Genomic DNA, 26,497 nt, shown 5'->3' with positions numbered 1-26,497 from the left:
TAGTGTTCTTTGGTTTGGAGATAGTCCTCAGAGGCAGGAGGGGCCCCACCTTCACCTCTTGTCATACAAAGTCAGACTGTCGGCCTGATGACCAGAGTTTCAGGGAGACCTGAACTCCCCTTAGGTCACTATTAAAGACCCCAAACACAGCTCAATGTATTTCCATTGCCACTGAATGGGCTGTGGTTGTTTGAAAAGGTTAAATGCTAAATTTTCAAACACTAAGCAAGACAACCTTTTTCTTGTTAAGTAGCTCTCACCTCTTATGTGAGACAAAACTAACTATGGCCCAGGCCACGGTGTGGAGATGAGGTGCCAGGGCGTGTGCTTGGTTTTGTTGCTGCCTGGGAGCCCTCACTACTATAGCTGAGGAGAGAAACAGATGGATCAGCAGGGAGGGAAACCCACGTATGGGTAGACCCTGCCTGGTGGAGGGCTTCAGCATGACCCATGGTTGATTCTTTCAGTTTGGTAAGAGCTTTAGGTCCAAATTGTAGGAGGATAAAACCAGAGACCCTGGGCCCCCACCATTCTCTGGGGCGGGATCCTATATCGGACATTCATTATTGATTCCCCAGGGAGGGGGTCATCCCAGGGCAGAGCCCTTCTTATCTCAATGCAGTCTGACGCTGGCTGGGAGTCTGGGCCACCCCAGACTCTACTGCTGCACCCTTTCCTTGCCAGGTAGTAAAACGTCTTCCAAAAACTCGGTCTGGAAAAGTAATGCGGCGGCTCCTGAAGAAGATAATCACGGGCGGTGCTCAGGATCTGGGGGACATCACCACCCTGGAGGATCCCAGTGTCATCAGAGAAATACTGAGTGCCTACCAGAAGTACAAAGACAAGAGGGCTGCTGCTCATTGATGCGCTCTTTGACCAAGACCCAGTGCCCAAGCCCCAACTGTCCTAGAACAGAGCTCTTAAGCTGGCTTATTCCTAGACATCCCAGAAGCAGTCCTCCCCCAGCACGTAATCCACACTGTCCCTAAGGTAAAGTCTGTGCTAAAATTCCTTCCTTCTGTTGGAGAACCCATGAAGAGGTACCATTAGACATGGTTAGTATTTGTTCCACTATCCTGAATTTGGTTTCGTCGAATGAAAAGTCATTGTCAGCCGTTTCTGTGTCCTCTCCAGACAACACAGGAAGATGAAACACCTGGTAAAGTGAGCCTGCTCAGATGACTGAGAATTAGAGGCAACCATGTTTTCCCAAATGTTTCTAGATACAAAAGGCAGAGGTTTTATTTTTATACTTTTATATTTTTGAATAATAACGTACACACACACAAGTAATGAGTGGCTTTACTTGTACACATTCTTTTTAACATTTAGAAATATGAAAATCACCTTTTTTGCCTCTGCTCATGGGGAGATGTGGAGAGGATCAGAAGTTGCACTTTTAATTATTGTTTGGCATATTTGGAAGTCTGAATTGGAAATATTTGTACCTCTGTCTAAGCACAGCTATCTTGAGAACTTTCAAGCCTGCAGCATCCTTTTTTGGTGTACATTTCTCTTTGCCTTGGTTTGTGTATATTGAAACTAACTCCTAAAAGTGATGGCATGAATGTGCCCACCTCTTAGTTCTCATGCTACTCCAGTTGTGTGCTCTGTTTCTCAAGCTGTGATCTGGAAAGACTCCCCTCCCCACCTTGGATGCCTTTTGGTAAGAGGTCAACATGCTCCAAACATGTGGAGTCGTTCAGGGAAGCCAATGAAAACTCAGGTGACTTGTTAGAGCACTAATTTGGCTAGAACTGGGTCCCTTTAAACTCTGCCTATCCTTCATTCTGTGGTTGGGGTGGTAAGAACCACTGAGACTTGGAGCTCTGAATCAAGTCTCTCTCTCTCTTTTTAAGGTGACTTAAGTACTCTGAACATTAGCAAGATGATGTGATCATTAGGTTACAAAGTGCTTATTTATTAGACAAGTATACAAGGACGGATGGCATGGAGCACAGGTGAAGGTAGCCTGCTGAGCTGGGTCCTTGAGGACAGAGAAAGATTGTCTTTATCTTTATGCCACAGTATATGGTGCCTTGCAGCTGTGTAGGTGTTCAAGGGGTGGCTGGGGTACTGAACACCTACTGTGGACGGTAGCTGTGCTGGCCTCTCAGCGAGTAGGTGAGTACGCCCATGACACCCAACGGGGTGGCCCTGCTGAAGCACGCAGATACACTGAGTGATCATCTGTTACAGCACTGAGTAACAGAGAACCATGCACCTGGACCTGTCACGTCTGTGCTGGACCTGGAGGACTGTAGTTATGGCGCTATTTATGAAATGACTTAGATATAAACTCGGACAGTGACCAGAGCCTCAGAATAATCTGCAGGGAAGTTCAAATAAAGCTTTATTTTGTTCATTCTCTTCTGTGTGTGGGGATGTTTTTGATCAAATAATGCCATTCTTTGTTGCTAAATATAATCCTAAGGAGAAAACTGGAAGGGGCCTATTCACTCAGAATAGAACACTTAAAAAAAAATCCATTGTCTTACAGGGAGGAAATACACAATAAGAAGTCACCTATCTTAGACTATTATTTGGTAAATTTACCTGCCTCTAGATTGTTGTGCTGTCCAATACACTACTCACATGTGGCTATTTAGAAATAAGTAAAAAAAAATAGAATACAATAAAACAAAATACACAGTTCAGTCACAGTAGCCACAGTGCAAATGCTCAGTAGCTACGCGTGGCCAACAGCTACCAGACTGGACAGCACGGGTAAGAACGTTCCCATCATCGAACATAGTTCTGGCGGTGAGTGCTAGCCTAGAACACAGATGAGAACAAGGAAGCAAAAAAGATCTCTAAGCAGCCAAAATCACTATCACAGACTACATCCGTGAGTGTCTGCCCATCCAAGCTTCACCTGTGCGAGACATCCCATAACCTAGGTTATCCTTACTCTAGTAGGTGGATGAGGCTTTCTGTCTCCACTGAATGGAGAAGCAGACTTTAGGAGAGCATATTGAACTGGTGCCATGAGAGGTGGGATCTGAAAGGCCCAAGTCAGCTCCTACCAAAGCCTAGACCAATGCTGCCTCCAAAGCAGGCGCCGAGAATGGCTGTTCCCAGGGACAGTGTCTGTTCTTGTGCCCCAGGGAGGAGGGGGAGGGAGGTTGGGGAGGGCTCCCAGGGGCAAGCCTGAGGTAGATTCTGAATGCATGGAAAGGAAACTCATTGGGAAAAGACACATTTTTGCACCTCTGGATGCCGTGGGAAGTCACGGCAGGATTGCTCTCTTCCTGGAACAGTGTGTCGCCACACATCCTTCCCCAGGGCAGGGCATCATGAGAGGGTTACAGACAGACTTTCAACAAGTCAGGTTGTCCTGCCCATCCCTCTGCTGGTAAAGCCACCCTGATTTCTGTTGGGGACCATCTTGTAGGGGCTTTGTGATGGTCATTCCCAGCATCACAGTCCCTGGCCTAAATAACATAACAGGTCCAGGCCTGGCCACGTGATACTGTCAGGGCCACCAAGAAACAGACACAAAGACACCTTTGGAAAAGGGGCCATTGCCCACTCACCACTGGATATGTGAGGATGTGGATGTGAGCGACAGCAGCCTCCTGGCTGCCGTGTGCAGGGCCTGACTGAGAGGAGAGCAGCACGTGAGAAATGGAGCCCCAAGGAGACACACAGAGCCCTGGCCCACCCTACCACGGCCTTCACTTCCTGCTTTGGGTTTTCAGCCATAATTGAAATGTCCTGACAAAGACCCAAGTCAGTGGCACTGAGAAGCAGAGAGAAGAGCAGACAGCTATAGTGAAAGCAGAGATGAGACATCTGATGGTATGGAAACACATGGAAAAGGGATAAGACCGGGATTCAGAGAAGGCTCATCTGAACATTAAGTACATCTCCAGGCCAGCGTGATATATTACATTCCTAATAACGATAAGTCCTGAAGGCAAATTATATTCAGATTTAGAAAGAAGCAGTATGCAGTACCTTTTAAAAATTAATTCCCACATAAAGTTGATAAAGTTGTACTCAAAGCGAAAATTCAGCTTTTCCACATGATTAATCCCCAAAGGGAAATATATCCTATTAAATAGAAAAAAGAAATCATGGCTAACGTTCATGATTTGACTGCACAACATTTAACTAAAAGTTAAGATGAGATGCTTCAGGCACACGCTCATTCTTGGGTCACCCGCGGCACTGAGTTATGGTGAAGAAAAGGTAGTATGAACTCTCACCCCATTCCCTTGGCCTGACTGAAGAGTGGAGATTTGGCTGTGGAATTAACAGCCTTTAGTTCTCGCAGAGCTGACGTGCACCTGCTGCGTCAACCGCCGTCATGATACCCAACATTGGAATGACGACAAGAACTTACACTGCTGAGCGCTGTGTACAGGGAGGCTCTGAGCAGGTTCTTGATCCCAGCACCCCATTTCATCCTCACGTCGCCTTCCAAGGCAGATGCTCCACTTTGCAGAAGAGGTGGGAAAAGTGGCAGAGTGGGAGTTTGGATGGAGCCTGTCTGACTTCAGAGCCTGCACCCTTGACTCCCATGCTCAAACCAAAGGCGTGGCCCCTTCCTGAGAGACTTTTGAGGAATATCAACAGCACTGTATTTTGCTTTATTTTTATTATTTATTTAAGGCACCTTGCTGTTGACCTCTGAGTAGCTCTGTGAATTGGTATCTTGGCTAGGGGTAAGCAGCAGCCTAAATCCAGGCCAAGAGGAAGCATGCCTCGAGACAGTGATTTTTGGCGGGGAAGAGAGATGGTGATGCCAATTTGAGTTTTCGTGACCTCTAATCTGAGTTATATAAGTTTTTCTTTCATCATTTGGGAATTCTGCTGCATAAGAGAATTAAAGTAAATATATCATTTCTGGGCCTGTGAATACCAGTTATTTTTGGTTTTTACAGTATTATTTTTTTGTTGACTTGTTTTTATTTATTCTGCTTGGACCCTGCAGGGCTTATAGGATCTGTGGCTTCATGTCCATCTTAACCAGTTTTGGAAATATCTCAATCATTCTCTCAAGCTTTTGCCTGTTCTCTCTTCTTTTTTGAGGACCCCAAACTTCTCATATGTTGGGACTTCTCACATTCTATTTTCTCTCTTCCTGCCTTAGTCTCGATTGCCCTGAAAGCAGAGCCAGATATAAAGGCTTGCATGCAGGTAACTTACTTAGAAATGTGATTCCAGGAACAAGTGTGAGGAACGGGGGTGGGGGTGGGTGTGAAACGGGAAGAAAGAAAACCCAACACAAGCATGTCACTGAGTTGGCCAGCTCTGTGGGCAACTGCTGCTCCATCTGCAGGACTCACGAGGAATCTTATCAAATGTGTCTCCAAACCAACTAACTCAGAACTGGCTGTCAGAAACATGGCTCAGCCTCTCAACTTTCTCCTTTGGAACCTGAAAATGCACTCAGGGAAAAAGTGGCTCCCAACCTGGGCTCAGTCCTTCCTGGATCCTGGTCCAGTAATTCCTCACCACGTTTAGGCTCTCCAGTGTCTTTAAGCGAATGTGTTAAATATTTTGTTCATCACTGTCCCTCTTGACAGTGTGAGGCTCAGTTATCTCATCTGCCATCACATGGAGAGAAAGTCTTGCATAGTGTTCCTAAAATGTGAAAGATTCGGAATTCCACCCAAGCATCTCACAAGTTATTGAGGACCTGTGCGTATTACTTTGTACTTGTTTTTTCCCTCCCAATATAACATGAATATCTCCCCATCAGTACACGGGGACCCATCTTTTTTGTTATGACTGCATATGGCAAGCCACTCAATTTATCTCATCATTATTAATGGATATTTAAGATGATTTCAATTTGTCTATATTAGAAACAAGACTGAAATGGACATCCATGCACATCTTTGCAGCATGGAACAAAAGGTATGCTTGACCACTGCCAAGGACTGGATGTTTGTGTCTCCCCCAAACTCATGTGTTGAAATCCTAACCCATAAGGTGATTGTATGAGGATGTGGGGCCTTTGGGAGTTGATTAGGTCATGAGGGTGGAGCCCTTATGAATGGGATTAGTGCCCTTATAAAAGAGGCCTCAGAGAGCTCTCTTGCTCCTTCTGCCATGTGGGGACATAGCAACAAGATGGCCATCTAAGAACCAAGAAGCGGGCCCTCCTCAGACACCAAATCTGCCAGCTTCTTGATCTTGGCCTTCCCAGCCTCCAGAGCTGTAAGAAATAAACTTCTGTTGTTTATAAGCCCCCAGTCTGTGGTATTTTGTTATAGCAGCCTGAAGAGACTAACACAACTGCTAACCTACAGATGTGGGGTTTTTTGTGGACATAATCCACGAATACAGACTGTACATAGGTTCTTATGCTGTAGAGGTGAGAAATGTAACACAAATAGGAGGAACATTATAATATAAATAAATAAAACCTGGTATAAGATTATCTTGATCCTGAAGCTTAAAGAGCTGGGAATTACTGATAGGGTGTATTATAAATCAGTCATTAGCTATAGAGGTAGATATTAGCCAGTGACAAAATGTAATAGAATAATTTTCAAATTGGGACTTTTCTAGCCATTCCTTGTTTTGGGAACATTTTCTCTAAAGGGTTGTAGTTAAGACTTAATAAAACCTTCAAGATTTGTCTCTATATAGAACTTTGGTTCAGAAATAGCCTTTATGATTTGGTCATATGAAGATATTTTGTATTATTTCCATATTCAAGGGACAAGAGAGACATTTTATTATGAAATTCTCTTCTAAAAAATTATGTTTTGGAAGCAACTTATTGTGTTAACATTTTATTTCCAAACTGTTGGGCTGGATGGAGATTTCTGCTTTCTTGAGTTCAAGTAATTAAGACACCAATAAAAATAAATTCTACTTTTTCTCAAAGCTGGCTCTAAACCAGTTGCATGCCGACTGCTATCCCCAGAATTGTGGATTCTTCGGGTCCAGAGGGGTCTCAAAGTCCAAGTGCCCCACCTGGCCTCTGTTCATGAGATGCTGCTGTCCATGGAGCACGTGGTGGGCACCAGGCAAAGTTTCCAAGGACCAGTACCAGGCTCACCTGGTTGCTCAATGAAAACACAGGTCCTGGGCCCCACCTCAGAACTGCTGAGCTTGACGCTCAGGAGGCTGGAAATCTGAACCTCTAACAATTCCCAGCTGTTTTACACAGTTGGCCACACCCTGATGACCAGCTTTTGGGGATCACTGATGAAGCCCAACAGTAAATGTATTTCCTTCTATTTCAATTTAAGAAAGTGACCTGGATAAAGAGAACTTTCAAGCCAAGCAATAGCTTTTTTTTAGACTTTTTTTGGTGAAATAAAACAAACATAAATAAAAATGTGTACAAAACATAAATGTACAGCTTAACAACTTGATGTAAAACAAAAACTCAGGTAACCTCCAGCAGGTCAGAAGCCACCCCCAGCCATTTCTCCTCATAATCTACGTTCCCAATGCCAGATCACAGCTCTTCAGGGTCCCAGCCCAGAGGAGGGAGTTTCATCAAGTCCCTCCAGCCTCTCTCAGCCCAGAGCTGATGTTTCCTGCAGGTAGGCAGTCCTTCAGGCTGGTGGTGGGGTGATTCTCTCGGTCTCCAATCTTAGGGACACTGGACTCAGACCCCTGCCCCTCCCCCAAACTGGAATGCCAGATGTATTTCTCAGTTTCCGAGATCCCCTCTAAGCAGTGATCCTCAACTTTGGCTTTTACAAGTATCTGGGGAGTTTTAAAACTCCCAATGGTGAAGCCAGACCCCAGACCCATTACATCAAGATTTCTGGGGTGCGATGCAGGGATCAGCATATTTTTAAGGTTCCCAGATGATTCTAACATGCAGCCAAGTTGAGAACCACTGTCTTAAAGTTCGGCACTCTGGGTAACACAATTCATGATGACCAGTTGAGGCATTTGCCACTGCTGCCTAGCACACACATTTATTTTTACCTTCATATAATGCCTTGAGTCGAGTTGCCGACACTGTGAAGGTCACAACACTCCGATTATGGCGTCTAACCACTAGAACAGTCCTCCCGGCATAGGAGACTTAAGAGGAAGCAAACTGGGAAAGCAGCACTGTGGAGTGGGAAGGGAAGGAAGAAGTGCCCATCTGCTTAGTGATGTCTCTGGTGTGTAAATGCTGGACAAAGAGCAGAACGAGAAAATACCCTGGAGAAAAGGTAAATACTTAAAATCAGTTCATGAGTTCAGGAAACCTTCCTTCTGTGAATTCATAAATGCCTTGTATTCTAGACTCGCTTCCCTTTAAGGATTCTGTGGCACTCAGTGAAATAAAAGGGAAGATATTCATAGCTTGTGTCTGCAGTACACACAACCATCAACAATGCAACTAAAACCAACACTAAGACCCCTGCTGAAATGATCTTTCCACTCACATGCAGCTAATGGACTAGGCCTTCATAGGGTCTCAGGAAGCGTTACTCACAACTCAGTGTCAATTGCTTCAATCTTTCACACCCAATGCAAAACAGCAGCTTCCAAACTCCTTGCCTTCTTAGCCCACTGTCGGCCCTCCTCACTTGAAGGTAAGCTCCCTGAGGGAAGGATTCACCTCCTGTTCCCAGTACCTAGATCAGGGCCTGACACACGGCAAGTGCTCCATAACTGTTGAATGAATTAACAGATGTCTTGCTTGCCTAGCCGTGTGGTAAAGAATGGAGCTTTGGATTCCACAGTGGAGAAAGGCACTCTGGAATTCTATAGTGGCATGAGGTGGCAGAGGGGAACCACTGTGAAAGACAGCACAGGCTTGTAAAGAATGCAACGGTTTTGACCAAACCCCTGTGGGCTACCTGTGTGACACAAAAACCCTCCTGCCTGCTGCCTTGGTTCACAAGTATCACAGCAGGGGAATCATTTTGTTTTCACTTACTCTGCTCTCTGGAGGGAAAAGAGGAGGGAAAAAAAAGAAGCTAGGCCTCTATTTCTACATTTGGGGTGGGAAGAAGGGTCACTCTTTTGCTCAACTGCCCAGATTCCTCTTCTCCCTCTATTAAGGATATGGGGAGACTGGGGACACCTCATGCTAGAGGCAAGCTGTGACCCTCCAAAATGCACCACCTGAGGGTTCCATCACAGTGGCTATGGCCAAATGTCAAACTGAAGCCCTGCCTGCACCAGTCTTTATTCCAAGTAGGAGAGATGGAGTTGGTGAGTGCCCCTGGAACCCACACCAAAGGATGCCAACTGTGGCCAAGGAGGTAACTAAACAGAGGGCAAGAATCCTGCTCTAAATAAACCCGGAAGTAGAAAAGGGAAGACAGCTGGATGTTGGCTGTCCTAGAACATGACTAACCAACCAGTAAGTACTAAGGAGTTTAGAAAGCCCATTGGAACAGTCAGCCTGCCAACTTCTCTTGCAACAAGAGAAGCTGTCTAGTCTCCCTGCTCCTGCAGGTCCAAACTTCTGCCAAGCAGCCTTCTGGACAAACAGACACACCTTGGGCTAATTCATTTCCCAAAGAAAGACATCATCTCACCCAACCATGCATCTCTTTATTCCTGAGAGTCAAGGAAACACTTAACGCTGACAAGCATGCATGCATTTGTTCAAAAAGGCAGAGCAGGGGCCGGCCCCGTGGCTTGGCGGTTGGGTGCGCGCGCTCCGCTGCTGGCAGCCCGGGTTCGGATCCCGGGTGCGCACCGGCGCACCGCTTCTCCGGCCATGCTGAGGCCACGTCCCACGTGCAGCAACTGGAAGGATGTGCAGCTGTGACATACAACTATCTACTGGGGCTTTGAGGGAAAAATAAATAAATAAAATCTTTAAAAAAAAAAAAAGGCAGAGCAGGAATCGTCCAAAGAGAAATGATTAGTTGCTTTAAAGAAATGGTTTCTGGGTGTAATGAAACAAGAGGTTAAGGGGTGACTCATGACAACCATGAAATGTCAGTGTTAAGAGTCCCAAGAGAATAACATAAGTTCACTTTTCAACAGAGTAACAATTATGAACGTCCACGCACATGGCAGATGCTGACTGCCGAATGTCTTTCCTACTGAGCACCTTTTCCTACTGAGTCTGGGTTGACCTTAAGAATTCTCATTAGGGCAATTAAGGCAGTTTTCTCTAGTCAACCTATTTATAATCCTTACTTCTATGCCGACCTGCTTTTCACTGGGGCAGACATCATTCAATATGCTGGTCCTGCCCGGCTCACGCTGATATTGCCTCGTCTGCTGTCTTGATTCCTGTCGAATGCTCAGGGGGCCCTGGGATCTTGCCTCCTAACACAAATAATAAGTCAGGCTTGGGCACTTCACCAAAGTTGGGAAAACCAGATTCTCAGTCCAGGAATCAGAGACTGTAGTTAGTTGGTGTGGGAAACTTGAAATGGAAAGTCATGGAGAGCTGGGCTTGCTGCGTTCATTTTCTGCCATGGGCATGTCCAAGCAGAGAATGCTGGCATATCAGACGGAACACATTCAGGCGCAAGCACAAACTGCTCAGCTGACAGTGGCTCAGATGCACAAGGGACTGTTTTCCTCATATAACGAGAAGCCCAGGGTAAGTGGTTGCTGGCAGTGGGTGAGCAGCTCAATGGTCCCATCAAGAACCTAAGGTTTTCTGTTCTGTGTGTTGTCTTTTAGACCTCAAGCGTCACCCAGTCATAAGACACTGCTGCCGCTCTAAGCATAACTCTGGGGTTCAAGGTAGGAGAAGAAAGGGCAAGGCCAGTACCATCTCTCCCTTTTATAGGAAAAGCAAAAACTTTCCTAGAGGTCAAAAGAAATCCCAGGGCTGGCCTGGTGGCATAGTGGTTAAGTTTGCGTGCTCCACTTCGGCAGCCCAGGGTTTGTGGCTTTGGATGCTGGGCGCAGACCTGCACACTGCTCATCAAGTGATGCTGTGACGGCGTCCCACATACAAAAATTGAGGAAGACTGGCAGAGATGTTAGTTCAGGGCCAATCTTCCTCACCAAAAAAAGAAAGAGAAAGAATTCCTAGATTTCTGCTTTCATCTTACTGTCAGAACATTGCCCGTGACCACCTTAGCTTCAAGAGCTGGAAAAGTGACCATGTATCTTTTCTGGCTCTACGGTGGAGGGCAACAAAAGAGAAGGGGGCCAGCCAAGTACCAGGAACTTCCACAGAATCATGGAAGGAATGCAGAGACAACACACGGCGAGGCACCAGGGAGGTAGAGAGGAACTTTGCTCCTGTTTTTCTAGGTCCTCGCTCAGTCCGTGTGAGGCCTGGCTTTACTTTCTGCGCTGGAGTTCCATAAGATAACCCCATATCTTTCCAATAAATCTCTCCCTCATCTTAAGCTGGCTTTTGTGGATGTCTGTTTTTGGCAACTGAATGACCTCTGAGATGCTTTTTCTACTGTGAACAAGCTAGTCTTACATTCTTTAACTTTCCACTGTCCCACCTGAGCTGAAACCAGAGCTGCCCATCACAACTTAGCTTGAAACCCTGTTCAGAGCAAGCCACTCCTTCCTGCCCAAGCCTGACTTATTATTTCTCCTGCTTTCCTGGATTCGGGTGAGGGAGGAAGGTTCAGCCTAGTTCTGCTCCTCTCTGCCCCTTTCAGACAATTCTTCTTCCTTGATTACTTACAACCTTGAAGTTTACCCTGATCATCAACCCTTGTTAGCCAATTCCTGGGCACCCCACGTTTTCCTCTTAGCCTGTTCCTTGTGTTTCCCCATCTCCTCAACCTGCCCCTTATAATACTACTTACCTAAGACCTGGTTCGCAGGGTGCTTTCTCCAAGAAGCCTTCTCTGGTCACTCCCCCCTAATGGGACTCTTCCCTCGCAGCCCCCAAGGCACTCTGCGCTTCTTCTCAGGCACTGTTTTATATTGGTCATAACGCTTCGTAACTCCCCTCCTAGACTGTGATGTACCTGCAGGTTGGCTTACCTCATCTCACCTTTGTTTTGTCACAGCACTTAGCTGAGTACCTGGAAGGCTTTCAGGAGATACCTGTGCAAGAAATGGAAACAACACAGGATTGGGAAAAAGTACTAGACTGGAAGTAGAGAGTATTTCTAGTTTTAGCTGTGGGGCCTTCCCACCATCACTGGCTCTTCTTCCATGCTGGCAGAACTGATTTTGTTGGGACAGATAAATGCCCTCCATGCGGGCCAGAGTTTCAATGCAAGCCCACCTCATCACCAGTCTCAAGGTTGGGGGGTGGGTTCTGGTTGGTCTAACCCAGTGGTTCTCAACCAGGGGCTATTTTGTCCCCCTGGGGATACTTGGCAATGTCTGGAGACATTATTGATTATCATGACTAGGTGGGATACCACTGGCATCCAGTGGGTGGAGGCCAGGGATGCTGCTAAACATCTTACAGTGCACAGGACAGCTTCTCCTCACCTCCCCCAACAAAGAATTATCTGGCCCAAAATGTCAATAGTGCTGAAGTTGGGAAACCTGGTCTAACCAATCATAGCGGTCCCATCCGCCTGCCAATAGCTGGGTGGCAGCTAGGCTGGAGGGTGGGGTGGGGGGACTGAGAACTGAAACAAACCACAACTAGCAAAGCAGACCTCACCATGACTTGCAAACAGAAAAACGGTACTAAACGATGCCATGCAACACAAATGATCTAAGTTCAGATCATTTACCTAATTTAGCTCATTCAGAACATGTGCTCCAAGATAAGACCACAAGCTGATCTCCTAATACCTCTAGATGGACTCATGTGTTCCAGAGATAAGACCACTGACTCCTCCAGCGACTCTCCTAGTTTACAAATTCTGACCCATCCCAGCCAAGACTATCTATAACTAACTCCAGACTCAAACCCCACAAGGAGGCTTCCATAACTCCCCCATCCTGAGGCAACTTGCAGGTCCTCTGGAGCATTCCTTTACTGCAGCAAGTTCAAAATACCTAACTTTATTATTATTATTTTCTTTTTCACATATGTTCCTGGCTATTTTTGGTTGGTAGGCTTCAACACTGGGCATGGAATATCAACAACCCCAATGCAACGTGCTAAGTCTTATAACTGGGGGCATGTTCACTGTGCCTTAGAAACAAAGATGCTCTGCTTGAGCAATTAGGGAAAGTATTTTCAGCAGTGATACCTGAAGTGGGTCCCGAGTGATAAAAACGGTTTTGGCCAAGTGTAGGTGAAGGGAAGCATAACAGAGGAAGAAGAAACAATATGGACAAAAGGAGGAAGGCATAGGGTTAGAGACAGCAAGCAATCACGAGTGCGTGAAACACGGGATACAGTTCAAGAAGGATAATCTAAACAGGCAGGAAGGTGCCAGATCAGGCAGTACTGTTAAAACCATCCCTGATACAGACTGGTTGCGTTAGACACGGAATGAGGTAAAATGTTGCCAAGGCCTGTATTATAACCTGGGATCCCTAGGACCTCTTCACCTCCCTGACGCTGGTTCTTCATCTTTTATGGGAGTCATGTGTGACTCTAGCGCCATCTAGCACCGAGAAGGATAACGGCACGTTGGCAACAGGAATGCCTTCAGGTGCAACAAGGACATCAATTCTCAACATACTTCATTTTGAACATGCCTTTTTAGAGATGATGCAGAGTAACTGGACTTAGTTTCCTCTGCCTGGAAATCCTCCTCCCTGGTTCTTCCCCAAATTCTACTAATCTTTCAGCTCCTTCACCTGTCAAATGCTCTCACAAGACCATGTTATTCCTCTTTAATGCAATTATTACATTTAAAACTTTACATTTATTTTTATAATGATCTGATTAAAGTCGACTCCCTCAGTTTAATTTCCTAAGTGAGGGAGATTGTCCGTGGTTTGCTCACCATCATCTCCAGCACCTAGAAATATACCCGGCTCACTAAAATACTGTTAATGAACGAACTGATGATTGCTTCATGCTTTCTTGGACTTTAGTTATTGTAATTAATGTTAGTTTCTACTTATACACCGGCCTTTACTTCTAAGGGTTACCCTTTTATTAACTTTATCAAACGCCTGTTATAACAAAAATATTTAATACTCAACACCCAGGCCTAACCAAAGGGACATCTTCTAGCCTAAGTTTCCCCCTTAACCGGATCGGTTTGGAAAAGTCATATAGTTTTCAGGCGGGGGTTACTGCACTCCCCTGCCTCCAAGAATACGAACTCCTTATTTTTTACGCTGCCGTGGGAACAGGGGTCTCTGTCACCCAGTAGGCAGCGCCATCCTCTCTAGGACACTAACCCAACACCGCGGCCCAGCAGCGCCGACGCGCACGACGATCACCGTCCTCTCACCGTCAGAAACAGACTGACCGGACGGCGGGACGCGCAAGGGACGGGCCGGGCAAGCCCGGTTCAGCACGCGCGCTCCGGGCCCCAGAGGCCTTGGCGCTCGCTCGGGCTGGTTCCGAGTCCCGCGCCCGGCCGGGAGACCCCAGGTCACGGCCCGCTCGAAGTCACCACGAAGTTCGGGGCGAAAAGCCGCGAAGCGACACCCAGAGGCCGCCTGCCCGCGGCCGGAAAAGGCGGTGCCACTTTACGTCACTTCCCTGCGCGGCCGGCGGAGGCGGGGCCGGCTGCGCGCGTGGCCAGTTCTGAGCCCGCGCTGCTCAGTCCGGGTGGTGGCCGGCTGGGCGGAGGTGGTGTTCGCGCCATGAGCGAGGCGGACGGGCTGCGGCAGCGCCGGCCCCTGCGGCCGCAGGTCGTCACGGACGATGGCCGGGCCCTGGAGGCCAAGGACGGCAGGTAGGCCGAGCCCGCAAACCGGGGTCCCGAGCGGCGGGCGCCCTCCCAGGCCTGACGGCGGCGATAACGGCAGCGGGTACGGGCGGTGCCCAGCGCTGCAGGCTCCCTCCATTTCATCCCCGCGGCACAGCACCTCTTACGGAAGAGGAAACGCTCCGGCCAGCGGGGGCACCTGCCAGGCCCTCCAGCAGCCAGGTCCTCCGGGCGTTATCGCAGCCTTCTTCCCCGGCCCTCGGATGCCCAGGCCGCCTCGCGCCGCGCCCGCCTCTCCTGCCCCTCACTCCCGTCCACCTTCCAGAGCGCTCCCTCTCGCCCGTCCACCACGGCCTTTGTTCGCTCTTCCCCTCCGTGCTGTCCTCCGGCTCATCTTATCTCAGGGGGAGCCTCCTGGCCGCGGCCCTGCGCATCCCCGTCCCCCGCTCTCATTTTCCTGAAAGGAGGTCCGAAAAGATCTGACTCCGGGGCCAGTGGAAAGGTCGGGAATATGCTGCGTATATAGTCCGGACTAGGTGACCAGCCATCCTGGTTTGCCCTGGGCTCAGGGGTTTCCAAGGACGCGGGACTTTCCGCGCTAACCCTGGGCAAACCGAGACAAGTTGGTTACCTTTTCGCTGTGGATGTTGTGAAGTCATCATCTGCTGATGACTGAGGAGCTTTTAGGAAAGGACATGCAAGGACTGGCAGTGCTCTACTACAGAAACCGTGAAAACAAGGCATTGCTACGTACACTGTTACATGAGAAATGAAAGAACACCTGGCCCTGAGTTTGTCAGGAGAGGCAGCCTGTGGAAAACCAGGGCGTACACTACCTGAGGGCACTTGTTGGGTGGGCCCAACTCTCAGCCTGTTCCTTGGACACTCCTGGCCCCAGGGCAGAGGCGCAGAGTTAATTACGTTGCTTTTCAGTTTCTCTGTGGGGATTTCTGACTTAACGGTAGGGTAAATTGGATGTCCCCAAGTCATCATCGGCTGCTGATCTTTTCCAGTGTGGCTTTTACATTGTGTTTAAGATAGGTTGACTTCCCTGTCCATGAACATTGTTCTTACTTTCCTGTGTTTCTCTCTTTCTTGTCTTATTTGTTTGATCCTTTTTCTATATATCTGTAGTGGTCTCTTTCAAAGTGAGGTCTTGTCACCCACTTTCCTTTCTACGTTTATTATTATAACTTTATAGTTATTCTTTCTTATTTTTCTCATGCGATTCTCCTCTATTTTTCATTTCTTTTGTGGTCGTTTCTAGTAGTTCATCTAATTGTCTTCGTGATTACCTTAAAAGTTGAGGGTTTCCCCATAAGACAGGAAAGCATTGTGTATTGTGGGTGAAGTAAAGGAATCTGAAGGAAGTAGAAACGTGACAACTATAGAATAAACTTTAGATGTACTACAGAATAAAGAAGGCCTTGAAAGATCTATTATGCAATTAACAGAACAGAAGTGGGACAATAGATTTTTTAGTGAAAGGGACATCTAGTGATACCTTGGTTGGTCTCCTGGCTCTTGGCATGAAAGGTGGTGTTAGCTCTGTTTTACTGATGAGGTCATTGAGATCTGTGTGAGTGAAGTGGTTTATATAGTTATGAGTAATGGAGTCAAAAGAGACATGAAAATGAATGAAGAAGGATAGAATTGGCAGCTGGACAATGATTGAGAACTATATTTTTTAAATTATGCTTTGGAAATAAGGTTTTATGCCAAAGCTCTTGAATTTCTGTATTTGAGCTATAATGGGGAATTTGGTCGTTAAATCCTTTTATTCGGTGTGGAACGTAGATGAGCTAAGCATTTTAACATACCAGTGCAGGCTTGTAGTTATTATTATTTGGCATCAGTTTCCCTAAATGCTGTAGAAACTTTATTGACAGAATGGTTGTCACACTGAAGTGATTCCTCCTCTTTTGGAACGTAGTTCGTCTGGGAAGAGAGAGCTGTGGTTAACGTTCATCTGTAAGTGTTGAGGAGTGAGGGGTGAATACAGTGAAAATCTGACAGCTGCTTTTTCAGCTTCTAAACTGAAGCTGAAACTTCTAAAAGATATTAGACTAATTAAAAATCTCGGTCCATTTTCCTTTTTTTTTTTGGTGAGGAAAATTGGCCCTGAGCTAACATCCGATGCCAATCCTCTTCTTTTTGCTGACGAAGACTGGCCCTGGGCTAACATCCGTGCCCATCTTCCTCTACTTTATATGGGACACCGCCACAGTATAGCTTGATAAGCGGCGCGTTGGTGTGTGCCCGGGATCCGAACCTGCGAACCCCGGGCCACCGAAGCAGAGCGTGCGCACTTAACTGCTACGGCACAGGGCTGGCCCTCATCCTTTTCCCTTTTTAAGACTGAAGAGTAAGAAAGGCGGTGTGGGGGAACAGGTGGGGCCATCATAAACTCATAGTCATGAGGAGTCAGGAATCCAGAGTTTTCTTCTCAGCCCTTCCCCCAGGTGTGTGTTTTCAGATGCCTCTTTTAGCTTGTTTCTTATTTTCAATGCTAAAATGACATCTGCAGTCTAGGAGCTGCAGTTTCAAGGCGTGTAAAAATAAACAAATTCAAGGTGCAGTCACTTAAAAAGACTGTTTGTTGTTGTTTGATTTTCTTAGGTTTCATGGATCGCCTTGACGCCTGGGGGTCTTGTCCTTTGTGGATTTGGGGCTACAGGTTATCCATATAAATCACAAGATTTTTTGATCTCTCGGAGACTGTTGGTCGGGACTTCAGGCCGTGACGTGAGGCCCTGATGTCCTGTGTGCAGAAGGGGTTAGAGAACCCCCTTCAGATTTGGCTGGTGAAATGATAGGATAGGGATTTTGTAAATCGTGCTGAGCCAACAGCAACTGTCAAATCCTGTTGCATCACCGTGATTGCTCTCTTGCCCTTAGAGGCTGTAAGAAATTTCAGGGTGCAGGGCCGGCCCGGTGGCTTAGCGGTTAAGTGCGCGCGCTCCACTGCTGGCGGCCCAGGTTCGGATCCCGGGCGTGCACCGACGCACCGCTTCTCCGGCCATGCTGAGGCCGCGTCCCACATACAACGACTGGAAGGATGTGCAGCTATGACATGCAGCTATCTGCTGGGGCTTTGGGGGGAAAAATAAATAAATAAAATCTTTAAAAAAAATTAAAAAAAAATAAAAAAGAAATTTCAGGGTGCAGATGTCCTCAAGGAGGTAAACATCACTTGGGGCTCTTCTGAGAGATTGGAGCAAACAAGTTGATTTCCCAGACGGCACCTGGGAAGGAAGTTGCCAGCCTTTCTGGATGCGTCAACTCAGAAGGGAAGGAGAGTATGATGGGAATGCGCAGCACCTTGTCAGTGAAGATGGATGGGGATAAATGGAGTGTGCTTTATTTAAGGTCAGGCAGATGTGCAGAGGCAGGCGGCAGACATGGAGGAATGGTAGAATTGTAGTTGACTGTGAGTTTTCAGGAACCAGCTGTGAGATGGGCCTGCCAAAAAATTAATGAACCTTGGGGTAAAATAAGTGGTGCCCAGAGCACAGTTACTGGAGCCGTCAACGCCGCTCCCACCCCCTGGAACTCTGTACCCCTTGACAGTCACAGACTCAGGTGCCACCAGGGGAGCAGCTGTCCTGCTCCCTACCGTTTACTGAGCACCGTCTGTGTTCCAGGCCCTGGTCTTAGAACTGCACATACGTCAGTCATATTGTTTGGTTCTTACACCAGCCTGATGTGGCTGGGTCTGCAGCAAGTGTGGGGGCTGGGGAGAAGAGGAGAGTGCATGCCCTTCTGAAGAGTGGAAACTGTTGTGCAGCTGCCCTGCAGCTTTGGGTTTTATAGGGCCAGATCTCCCACTTTTTCAAGCAAAGCCGGAAACCCAGATTTTTATGTGAAATCCCCCTATTTTTCAGTTTTGGCAATTAAAACTATTTTGTAGAATGACAGTTTATGGTTTAGGTTAGAACTTTGCTTTGAGTTCTGGGCACCACATGTTTTGGGGGACTTTGGCAAACTGTGAAACAACTAGGAAAGATAATGTTCTGCAAGCCCCACCATCTGAGGAGCTCCTGCAGGACTGGAGATGCTTCACCCAGAGAAGAGAGACCTGAGGGCGGTGTGATGGCGGGCATTGGTCCTGGGGAGGGCTGTCAGGGAGGGCAAGGGTTTGCTGCTCCTGAAAGCAGAACTGGGCTCAGTCAGTGCGAGCAAGGGGAAAGTGTGTTTCTCTGAACATGTGTGAGATGACCTGTGCAACCACGGTTCCCTGAGTAAAGAATTAGGCCAGTGCTCAATGTTTCAGCCTTCGTGGACATCCACCGTGCGAGCTAGCGGGCACTGCCCCGGCCCTCAGGGCTCTGTGGGATCTGCCCCTGGCCCTGACCTGTTCTAGCAGCTTCTCCTCACTCACTCTGCCTTAATCTCCCTGCTGTCGTCATTCCACCTCTGTGGTCAAGGTTTGGAAATGGGGGCTTAAAGTTCAACAACCCCTTAAAGCACGTATTCTTTTTTAACGTCTTTGTTGAGGTCTAATTCACACACCATAAAATTCACCCATTTAAGATGTCCAATTCAGTGGTCTTTAGTATATTCACAGAGTTTTGCACCAGTCACCACAATCTAAGTTTAGAACATTTTCATCACTGTTAACTTTTCTTTTTTGAGGTGAAAGTCACGTAACGTAAAATGAACCACCTCAGAGTGTACGGTTCAGTGATATTTAGTGTTGGGCAACCACTAGCTCTCTCTAGTTTCAAAACTTTTTCATCACCCCACAAAAACACCTTGTACCAGAAGTAATCACTCCCCATTTCCTCTTCCCACCCAAATGTTCGTTAGCAGATGAGTGGATAAGCAAATTGTGGTCTGTACTTAAAATGGAATGTTGCTGAGTCGTAAGAAGAAGTGAAGTACTGGATGCACACTGCAACTTTGGTGAACCTCGAAACGTTATGCCAAGTGACAGAAGCCATTCACAAAGGTCCGTGTCATGTGATTCCATCTATATGAGATGTCCAGAGTAGGCGTATCACCAGCGACTTTGCAGACAGTGTTTCAAACCCCAGCTCCGGGGGCTCTAGGTCCGGGCATCCTCTTCCTGTCCTCTTGTCCTTGGCAGGGGCCGTTGCTGTGGTAACTGCAAGCCTGAAGTCAGACCTGGCTCTTGATCATGTCTTCCAGTTCTGATAGTGGGCTGTGGGCAGCCACTGTGCCTTTCCCTGCCGTCATTTGTAAAGCAGAGAGATGCGTGTTCCGCCTAGTTACCCACATAAAGCACATTGCCTGGCATGTTCTTCTTTTCACTGTTTTTGTCATTTTCCTTCATGGTCCTTACCCCTTTCCCTGCTGCAGACCTCTCAGGTTGCATTAGCCTGCTGTCATGTCAGGTTCATAGCTCATCAGTGCCATGTATGCATTTCCATGCACTGTGTTCTTGTACCCTTGACCGGCCTAAGTCACTCACATTAGAAGAAGGCTGTGTGGCCCTGGGGTTTGGAGACAGGACTGGGAGGTGTAGGGGTTGGCCTGATTTTTCCCTTTGTGGTTGCCTGTCTTCTTCCAGGAGCTTGGGCTCTCTCAGCCTCTCCTAGCCTGGTTTGGGACTCGGACCACCTCCTTTCCCAGCTAGCAAAAGGGGTAAAGACTGACAACTTGGCACTTGACCTGGCTGGGATTGGGTTTTGAACCCTATATGAGAAGGAAGTTAGGAACAAAATTTGTTTTGGGGAGGCTGTTAGAAGGAAAATAAATACAGATTAGGATTCTCAACAGCAAAGGGGAAATGCCAAAGGAAAAAAGAAGTGGTTAGCACTGTCCCCATGACTGTCCTGCTCTGGAGGAGAAAGTAGCGGGAAGAAACCAGGCTGTACCTTCAGCTCTGCTTGGAAATGTCCTCAGTGAAATGTCTTGGTTCATCATTTACGAGTTCTGCTTTCCACATCACTGCAGGGCACAGTTCAGCCAAGCTCTCTGCCACCTGTATCAAGGATCTGCTTTCCTCCAGTATCCAATAACTTGTTCCTGACATCCTTTTCAGCCCTCAGCAGCAGCACCCTCAGTGCCCATAATTCTGCTAACAGTCTGTTCCCGACGATTTAGGTATTCTCTAAGATGATGTATGTTTTCTCTGCCTTGCTTCTCACTTCATTCTGAGCCCTTGCTAGTAGAGCCTTTAACATTCAATTTCTACTAACAGTCTGTTCAAGGAAATCTAGACTTTTTCTATGCTGCTCCTCAAAATTCTTCCATCCTCCATCCACAGCCTGATTCCAAAGCTGCTTCCACATTTTTGGGTATTTGTCACAGTAGCACCCCACTTCCAGGTAGCAAAATTAGTTTAATTAGAAAACTGTATTAGTTTTCTATGGCTGCCGTGACAAATGACCACACTTAGCGGCAACACAATTGATTATCTTACAGTTCTGAAGGTCAGATGTCCTGGACAGGTTTCACTGTGCTGAAATCAAGGTGTCGGCAGGGCCGTATTCCTTTCTGGCAGCTCTAGGGGAGAATATGTTTGCTGCCCATTCTGATTGTTGGCAGAATTCAAGCACTCTTCAGTGGCGCTATCCAAAATGTCGGCAGGGTGCATTCTGAAAGCCTCTCCTTCTCCTCTTCTTTGCCTTTCTTTCCCTTTGCCTTTCATTTCCACCTACCCCAATAGAAACAGAATGATTTATTTTATTTTTTGCTGTATTCATTTCTTAAAATCATGTATGTCCAGAATTGGGCAGGACATTGCAATTACCCTGCCCCAAACCCCGTTTCACAATGGGGAACCCATGGGCTTTGGGTAAAGAAACTCGCCTGAAGTGGCTTGGCTGGTTGTTGGGAAAGTTAGGGCTGGTGCCCAGGCCCCCACATTTCTACATTACCCCGGAACAGGTGTATACAGCAGAAGACTGTCCTGTCAAAAGTCGAACAATACTCTGCTCTCAAATCAAGTTTAAGTGAGTCTTGATTTTTTTCTTTAAAGTCAACTTTTTTTTTTGATAGGAAAGGATTCTCCATCTTAGGAGCTCATGATTTTATTTGCTTTAAGTTAATCTTGATGTCAAGTGTTTAGTAAATTTGAATGCACTTAATGTAAGCAAATAATGATCCTATAAAGTTTATTTAGTAACAAGAGGCTAAATGTACTCACTTGTTTACCTGATAAGTAATGATGTATGCAAGGATTGTTTGAAGGAGATTTTAGTCATTGTTGGTCATTTGTCCAGAAACTTCACACAAGATTCCCAAGGCAGCTTTCAGATCTTTCCAAGGCTCTAGTAGTGATGAATTGGAATTCGAATTTTATAGATTCTTTGTAAATAACTGTCAGTATCTGTCAGACTCCTCCAGGCAGAAGATCTGGGATTTCCTTTTGAGTTCTTAAAGGTGTGATCTGCAAAATGACTGGGGGATTGGATGCTCAGGAAGTAGTTCTCCTTCCATTGGCTCCATGAATTTATCTCTGTCTCTTTTATCCACAAAACCTGAGAGTTTTAGGGGCACACAGTACTGAGTGTTGCTGCCTTGAATCCATATACTAGGAAATAGGGGCTTTTGGGGAACACCTGTCTTGTCTGTAGATGAGTGTCTCCTTTCCCTCAGGGCAACTTTTTCTCTCATTACTTTTTGTGTTCATCAGTTCTTCGAGTTTGCCCTCTTTAAAAACTCTGCTAGAGGAGTCAAGATATAGCCTATCATACTGTTTGGAAAACAACTGATAAGAGTGTCCCACTCAGCTGGAAGATTAAAAAAAAAAGAACAAAGGCATGTTTGCTAATCCTAGCAAACAGTGCTGAAGTTTAATCAGAAGCCATGAAGGTCAGTGGCCTTGTAGTGGAGAAACTGGGTTAAGAGGCCTGCTCTTCTGGAAGGGCTTCCAGACCAGCAGAGCTCTTCCTCTCTGAGCCTCTGCTGATTGCCTATGCATATTTTATTTCCGGCAGCTCCTTTAGCAGCAGAGTTTTCCGAGTGACCTTCTTGATGCTGGCTGTTTCCCTCACTGTTCCCCTGCTTGGAGCCATGATGCTGCTGGATTCTCCCATAGATCCACAGCCTCTCAGGTGAGCTACCCTGGAATTCTTGGAAGTGGTTGCTTGACAAAGTATAATAGGCTGATGGGCCAGCCCCAGTGGTTAAGTTCGGTGCACTCCACTTTGGCGGCCGGGTTTGGTTCCCTGGCATGGACCTGCAGCTCTCGTCTGTCAATGGCCATGCTATGGTGGCGGCTCACATATAAGAAGAGAAGATTGGCAGTGGATGTTAGCTCAGAGCAAATCTTCCTCAGCAAAAAAAAAAAAAAAAAAAAAAGCTGAAATAATTTCCAGCGTATTTAAACCAATCTGATCTGAAAGGTAAGTTACTATGAAAAATAGAGATTTGTGATTTGTTCAGTGCCTGGGTTATGTTAATTAGATGTTACACAGAAAATATGTATGGTAGTCCATGTTATTGTTTCAAAAACAAAACTGTACAAACCAAAAATAAAAATCAGAAAAAACCCAAAGTTTAAGTATTAGATATAATTAACCTGAATTCATTTGAAGTGGCAAAAGCACACACAAATGAAGGTTAAATTTGTTATCTTGTTTAAATTTTGTAAGTAACAGATTTAAAAAAGATAGTGTAATTAGTGTTCTAGTTTGGGAAGTTGCCCTTTATCAGTGGGGGTCTGTGAGTAATGCAGTCCATTATGACTTGACAAAGCAGGGGTCCCATGAAATGTTTTCACGTTTGTAATTCTAGTAATACAGAGCCAGGCTCTTATTGGTGTGATTCATGACACTGATGTCGAGCTGGTGTGAGAGGGTTGTGCAGTCTGGTTCAGTAAGTTCCCTTTTCCACTTGAAATTGCCCAGGGCAGGTGAAGCTGTCTGAAGTTTATTTTAAGTGAGTTAGTCCATATAAGGCTTTAAAAACTTCAGACAAGAACCGGGTCTCATTATAGAGTAAATATAGCATATACAACTGAATAAGATGTTAGTGTTTTATAAATAAAACTTAAGGCTTTATGTTGGATTCAATTCACTAAAAGTGTATTCAGCACCTCCTGTGGTTGAAGTAGGTACCCAGCTGGATACAAAGATACAAAGAAGACAATTCTGACTTTAATTGACATATGTATATGAGTCAACCCTTTGTTGTTGGATTTAGAATTACTAACGACACAAGGTGCTGTAAAAACATGATTAGCTCAGGTTAGTTTGAGAATGAGTGAAGGCCTGTGAGCTCTAGACTTATAACAGTGTTGGCTCTGTAATTCCTGGTGTGCCGGTGGGCTCTTGCATGTGTCTTTCTGCCTGAACTGGGCCTAAGGACATACTGGATGTCCTCTCCGAGGGGGATCCCAGGACACGTTGTGGGGAGGGGCCTCTCTTGCTAACTCCTGTCAACGTGTAGAAGGATGCAACTCAGCCCATCCCAAATAGAAATTGACGTGCGCCTTTCTGGATAATCCAGTTGGCGAGGCAGGCGTGCACTGTGTCCACAGCTGGAGATCAAAGCCTGGGCTGGGGAGCTAGCCTCAGAAAAGAGGAGGAAAGTGGAGAGAGAGGTGAAGACGGAGCTTTTGGGTTGGAGGGAGAGGGTTGGAGCTTCAGTGACTGAAGACCTTTGATCTCAGTAAAGATGAATTTATGTTGGAAAGAGGGGTGAGGAAATTCAGAGGAAAGATGAGTGTGTGTACTCTGATCAGAAGCTGAAGGGAAACGTGGCCCAGTAAGGATTTAAAGTTGTACAAAAAGATTTCTGTCTGTGAAGTAGATGAGCCCGATCAGGACAGAAGGGAGGAGAAACCCAGTGAAGCCAGTGTGACTGACTGTGATCTCTTCCGGGGGCTCAGATTTAGGGAATGACTTGCTCAAAAATTGGAAGCACGGGCCCCCAACATGCAGAACAAAAAGCAGAAGACTGGCAGAAAGTGTAAGAACAGAAATAAACTGAGGTTTGGGGAAAATGCTAATGACAGCAGCAAGAAGGGCTTCTCTAAAACTCTGTTCAGAGCAAGAAAGAGTGAAGAAGGGGGAGACCCGTGTCTGGGGCACGTGGTGCAGTGTTGAGGAGGACAGAAAAGCAGCGCTGTCGGCTTCTGCTCTGCCTCAGTCTTCGTGGTCATCGCAGAGGCGGGGTGCAGTGGTAAACAGGATCAGGCTAACTGGCGGGGCAGGAGGTCAGCTGATGGAGGTGGGGAAGCGGGGAGTCTACCTCCAGGGTGCTGAGTAACCTCCTGTGAGAGCTTAGACTACACATAGAAATCTCTGAGAAATCAGAGAGAACAGAGAGACCTGGAGTGTGACAGCAGACAAAGGGGTGGAAACCCTTCCAGAGTGGATTATTATGCACTGGTTTCAGTTCAAAGCAAAGTTGAACTGAGCCAAGTTACCATGAAGCTGCAGGGCTTTGCCAAAAACCTGCTGTGCAAAGTGATCTTTTCCTTGTTTGGAAGATTGCAGGACTGTCATAGGCACAATGTACATGACATCCTGATTTCCGGAGGATGTTGACCGTGTCTTTCAGGATACATTTCAGGACGCATGGAGTTAGTGGAATTAATGTGAGTTAACAGAAGTTAGCAAGAGTTAACAGGCATTAATATGAGTCAACAGGAGTTCGCTGGCTTGAAACAGAGGCTGCAGGGCCTGGCTGGCCGCGGAGTGCTACTTGGGCTTCCTGGGGCCGCTCTTCCTTGCTGCTTCTACAGCCCAGCTGCAGGAGTGGGGCCCTTTCTTGCCCGTCCTTTGCATTTTCTCCTATGAGGTCTCTTCTTGTCTTCCTATTGAGATAATACTCAGGCTCTTTGTGTGCAGGGACAGTGCTTGATATAGTGGTTAGTTTCAGTCTACAAATGTTTGTTGAGGACTTCCTGTGTGTAGGGAATTAGGCAGGGTCTAAGAACTGGGTGGGAGTGGGTAGCTGAGTGCCAGGTGTGCCGTCCTCTATCCCTGGGCTTTATGTACTTGTGTGTGTTGTTGAATCTTCACACGTGTGTACCTCGGGAGGTGTGACCTCCTCAGGGTCAGAATTTGAACCCAGCTGTGTCCATGTCCATAGCCCAGGCTGTTTTCACCAAAGCATACAGGTTGCAGTCCTGCTCTCCTGCTTTGGAAATAAAACTTACAGTTAAACCAAGAGTGTTTTTTTAAGCAGGTAGAAAGCCACAATTGGGAGGCAGGGTAGAGAGTGAAGGACGGGAATTTAATTCAGGGGGCAGTTGTGCTGACTCAGAGGGGGTGGCAAAGAGGGAAGTAGTTTGCTGGGCGGGGCTGTGGTGGGCAAGGCAGAGAGCTTTTCCATCATTCCACAGCCTCAACTGCCCCCCCCCCCCCTCGGTTCTCTCACTCCCACTCTGGTGGGCTGGCTAGGAAACTGCCTTGCTGGAGGGCAAGGTGAGGAGGGAATTAGAGATGTTCCCCCCACACACGCACAGTGTTTTTTGGGAGCCTCCTGTGTGCCAGGTGCTTGGGATATAGCAGCGAAAAACAGACACAAATCCCTGATCTCACAGGCTGTGTGTTTAGTGGGGACAGACAGACAGTGAACATATCAGAGAAGTGAGAAGCTGAAAAGTCCTGTGGACAAAATAGGGTGGGGTAGGGGCCCTGGCTTTTGGGGGAGGTGTTGAAGATTAACTTGGGTGGTCGCAGCAGGCCTCACTGAAAAGGTGAGAGTGAAGGAAGCAGCAGTGCGAGGACTGGGATGGGAGAGGCCTCTGCGGAACCAGCAGGGAGGAGGGCTATGCAGGCGCACAGTGAACGAGGCAGAGAGGATGTGAGAGAGGCCGGGCCAGCCTGTGTAGCGCCAACAGCCACTGTGAGGACTTTGGCTCTAGGGGCTAGGGGCTGTTGCAGGGCTTTGAGAGACAAATGCCGTGATCTGCCTGTATTTTACAAGGCTCACACGAGCTGCTGGATTGAGAACAGGCGGTGGGAGAC

The 26,497-nt window shown here is 46.9% G+C and overlaps 2 protein-coding genes and 1 long non-coding RNA gene across 4 annotated transcripts in view; 2 read left to right on the top strand and 1 right to left on the bottom strand.

The window, feature by feature from the left end:
- Nucleotides 1–2,370, top strand: part of ACSS1 (acyl-CoA synthetase short chain family member 1) — a 54,190-nt gene extending 51,820 nt beyond the window's left edge. Inside the window, exon 14 of the mRNA XM_058563348.1 lies at nt 685–2,370. Within this exon, the coding sequence (XP_058419331.1) occupies nt 685–864 (180 nt within the window). The 3' untranslated portion in view covers nt 865–2,370. The remainder of the gene's footprint in view (nt 1–684) is intronic.
- Nucleotides 2,371–3,679: 1,309 nt separating this feature from the next.
- Nucleotides 3,680–14,379, bottom strand: LOC131418741 (uncharacterized). Its single transcript, XR_009222989.1, has 3 exons — nt 14,184–14,379; nt 11,848–11,910; nt 3,680–8,130 (listed from the first exon to the last, which is right to left on the bottom strand). It is a non-coding gene; the product is annotated as an uncharacterized LOC131418741 (long non-coding RNA).
- Nucleotides 14,380–14,509: 130 nt separating this feature from the next.
- APMAP (adipocyte plasma membrane associated protein) overlaps nt 14,510–26,497 on the top strand; it is a 31,398-nt gene continuing 19,410 nt past the window's right edge. The window contains exons 1-2 of one of the 2 annotated variants that reach the window (XM_058563350.1): nt 14,510–14,633; nt 22,514–22,630. In XM_058563350.1, coding sequence (XP_058419333.1) covers nt 14,542–14,633; nt 22,514–22,630 — 209 coding nt within the window. In that variant the 5' untranslated portion in view covers nt 14,510–14,541. The remainder of the gene's footprint in view (nt 14,634–22,513; nt 22,631–26,497) is intronic. The other variant, XM_058563349.1, reaches the window with a different exon arrangement.

This window comes from Diceros bicornis, chromosome 19 (assembly GCF_020826845.1).
Source record: "Diceros bicornis minor isolate mBicDic1 chromosome 19, mDicBic1.mat.cur, whole genome shotgun sequence".
Lineage (NCBI taxonomy): Eukaryota > Metazoa > Chordata > Mammalia > Perissodactyla > Rhinocerotidae > Diceros > Diceros bicornis.
The sequence above is the reverse complement of the archived record's forward strand: the minus strand, read 5'-3'. Positions and strand labels throughout refer to the sequence as shown.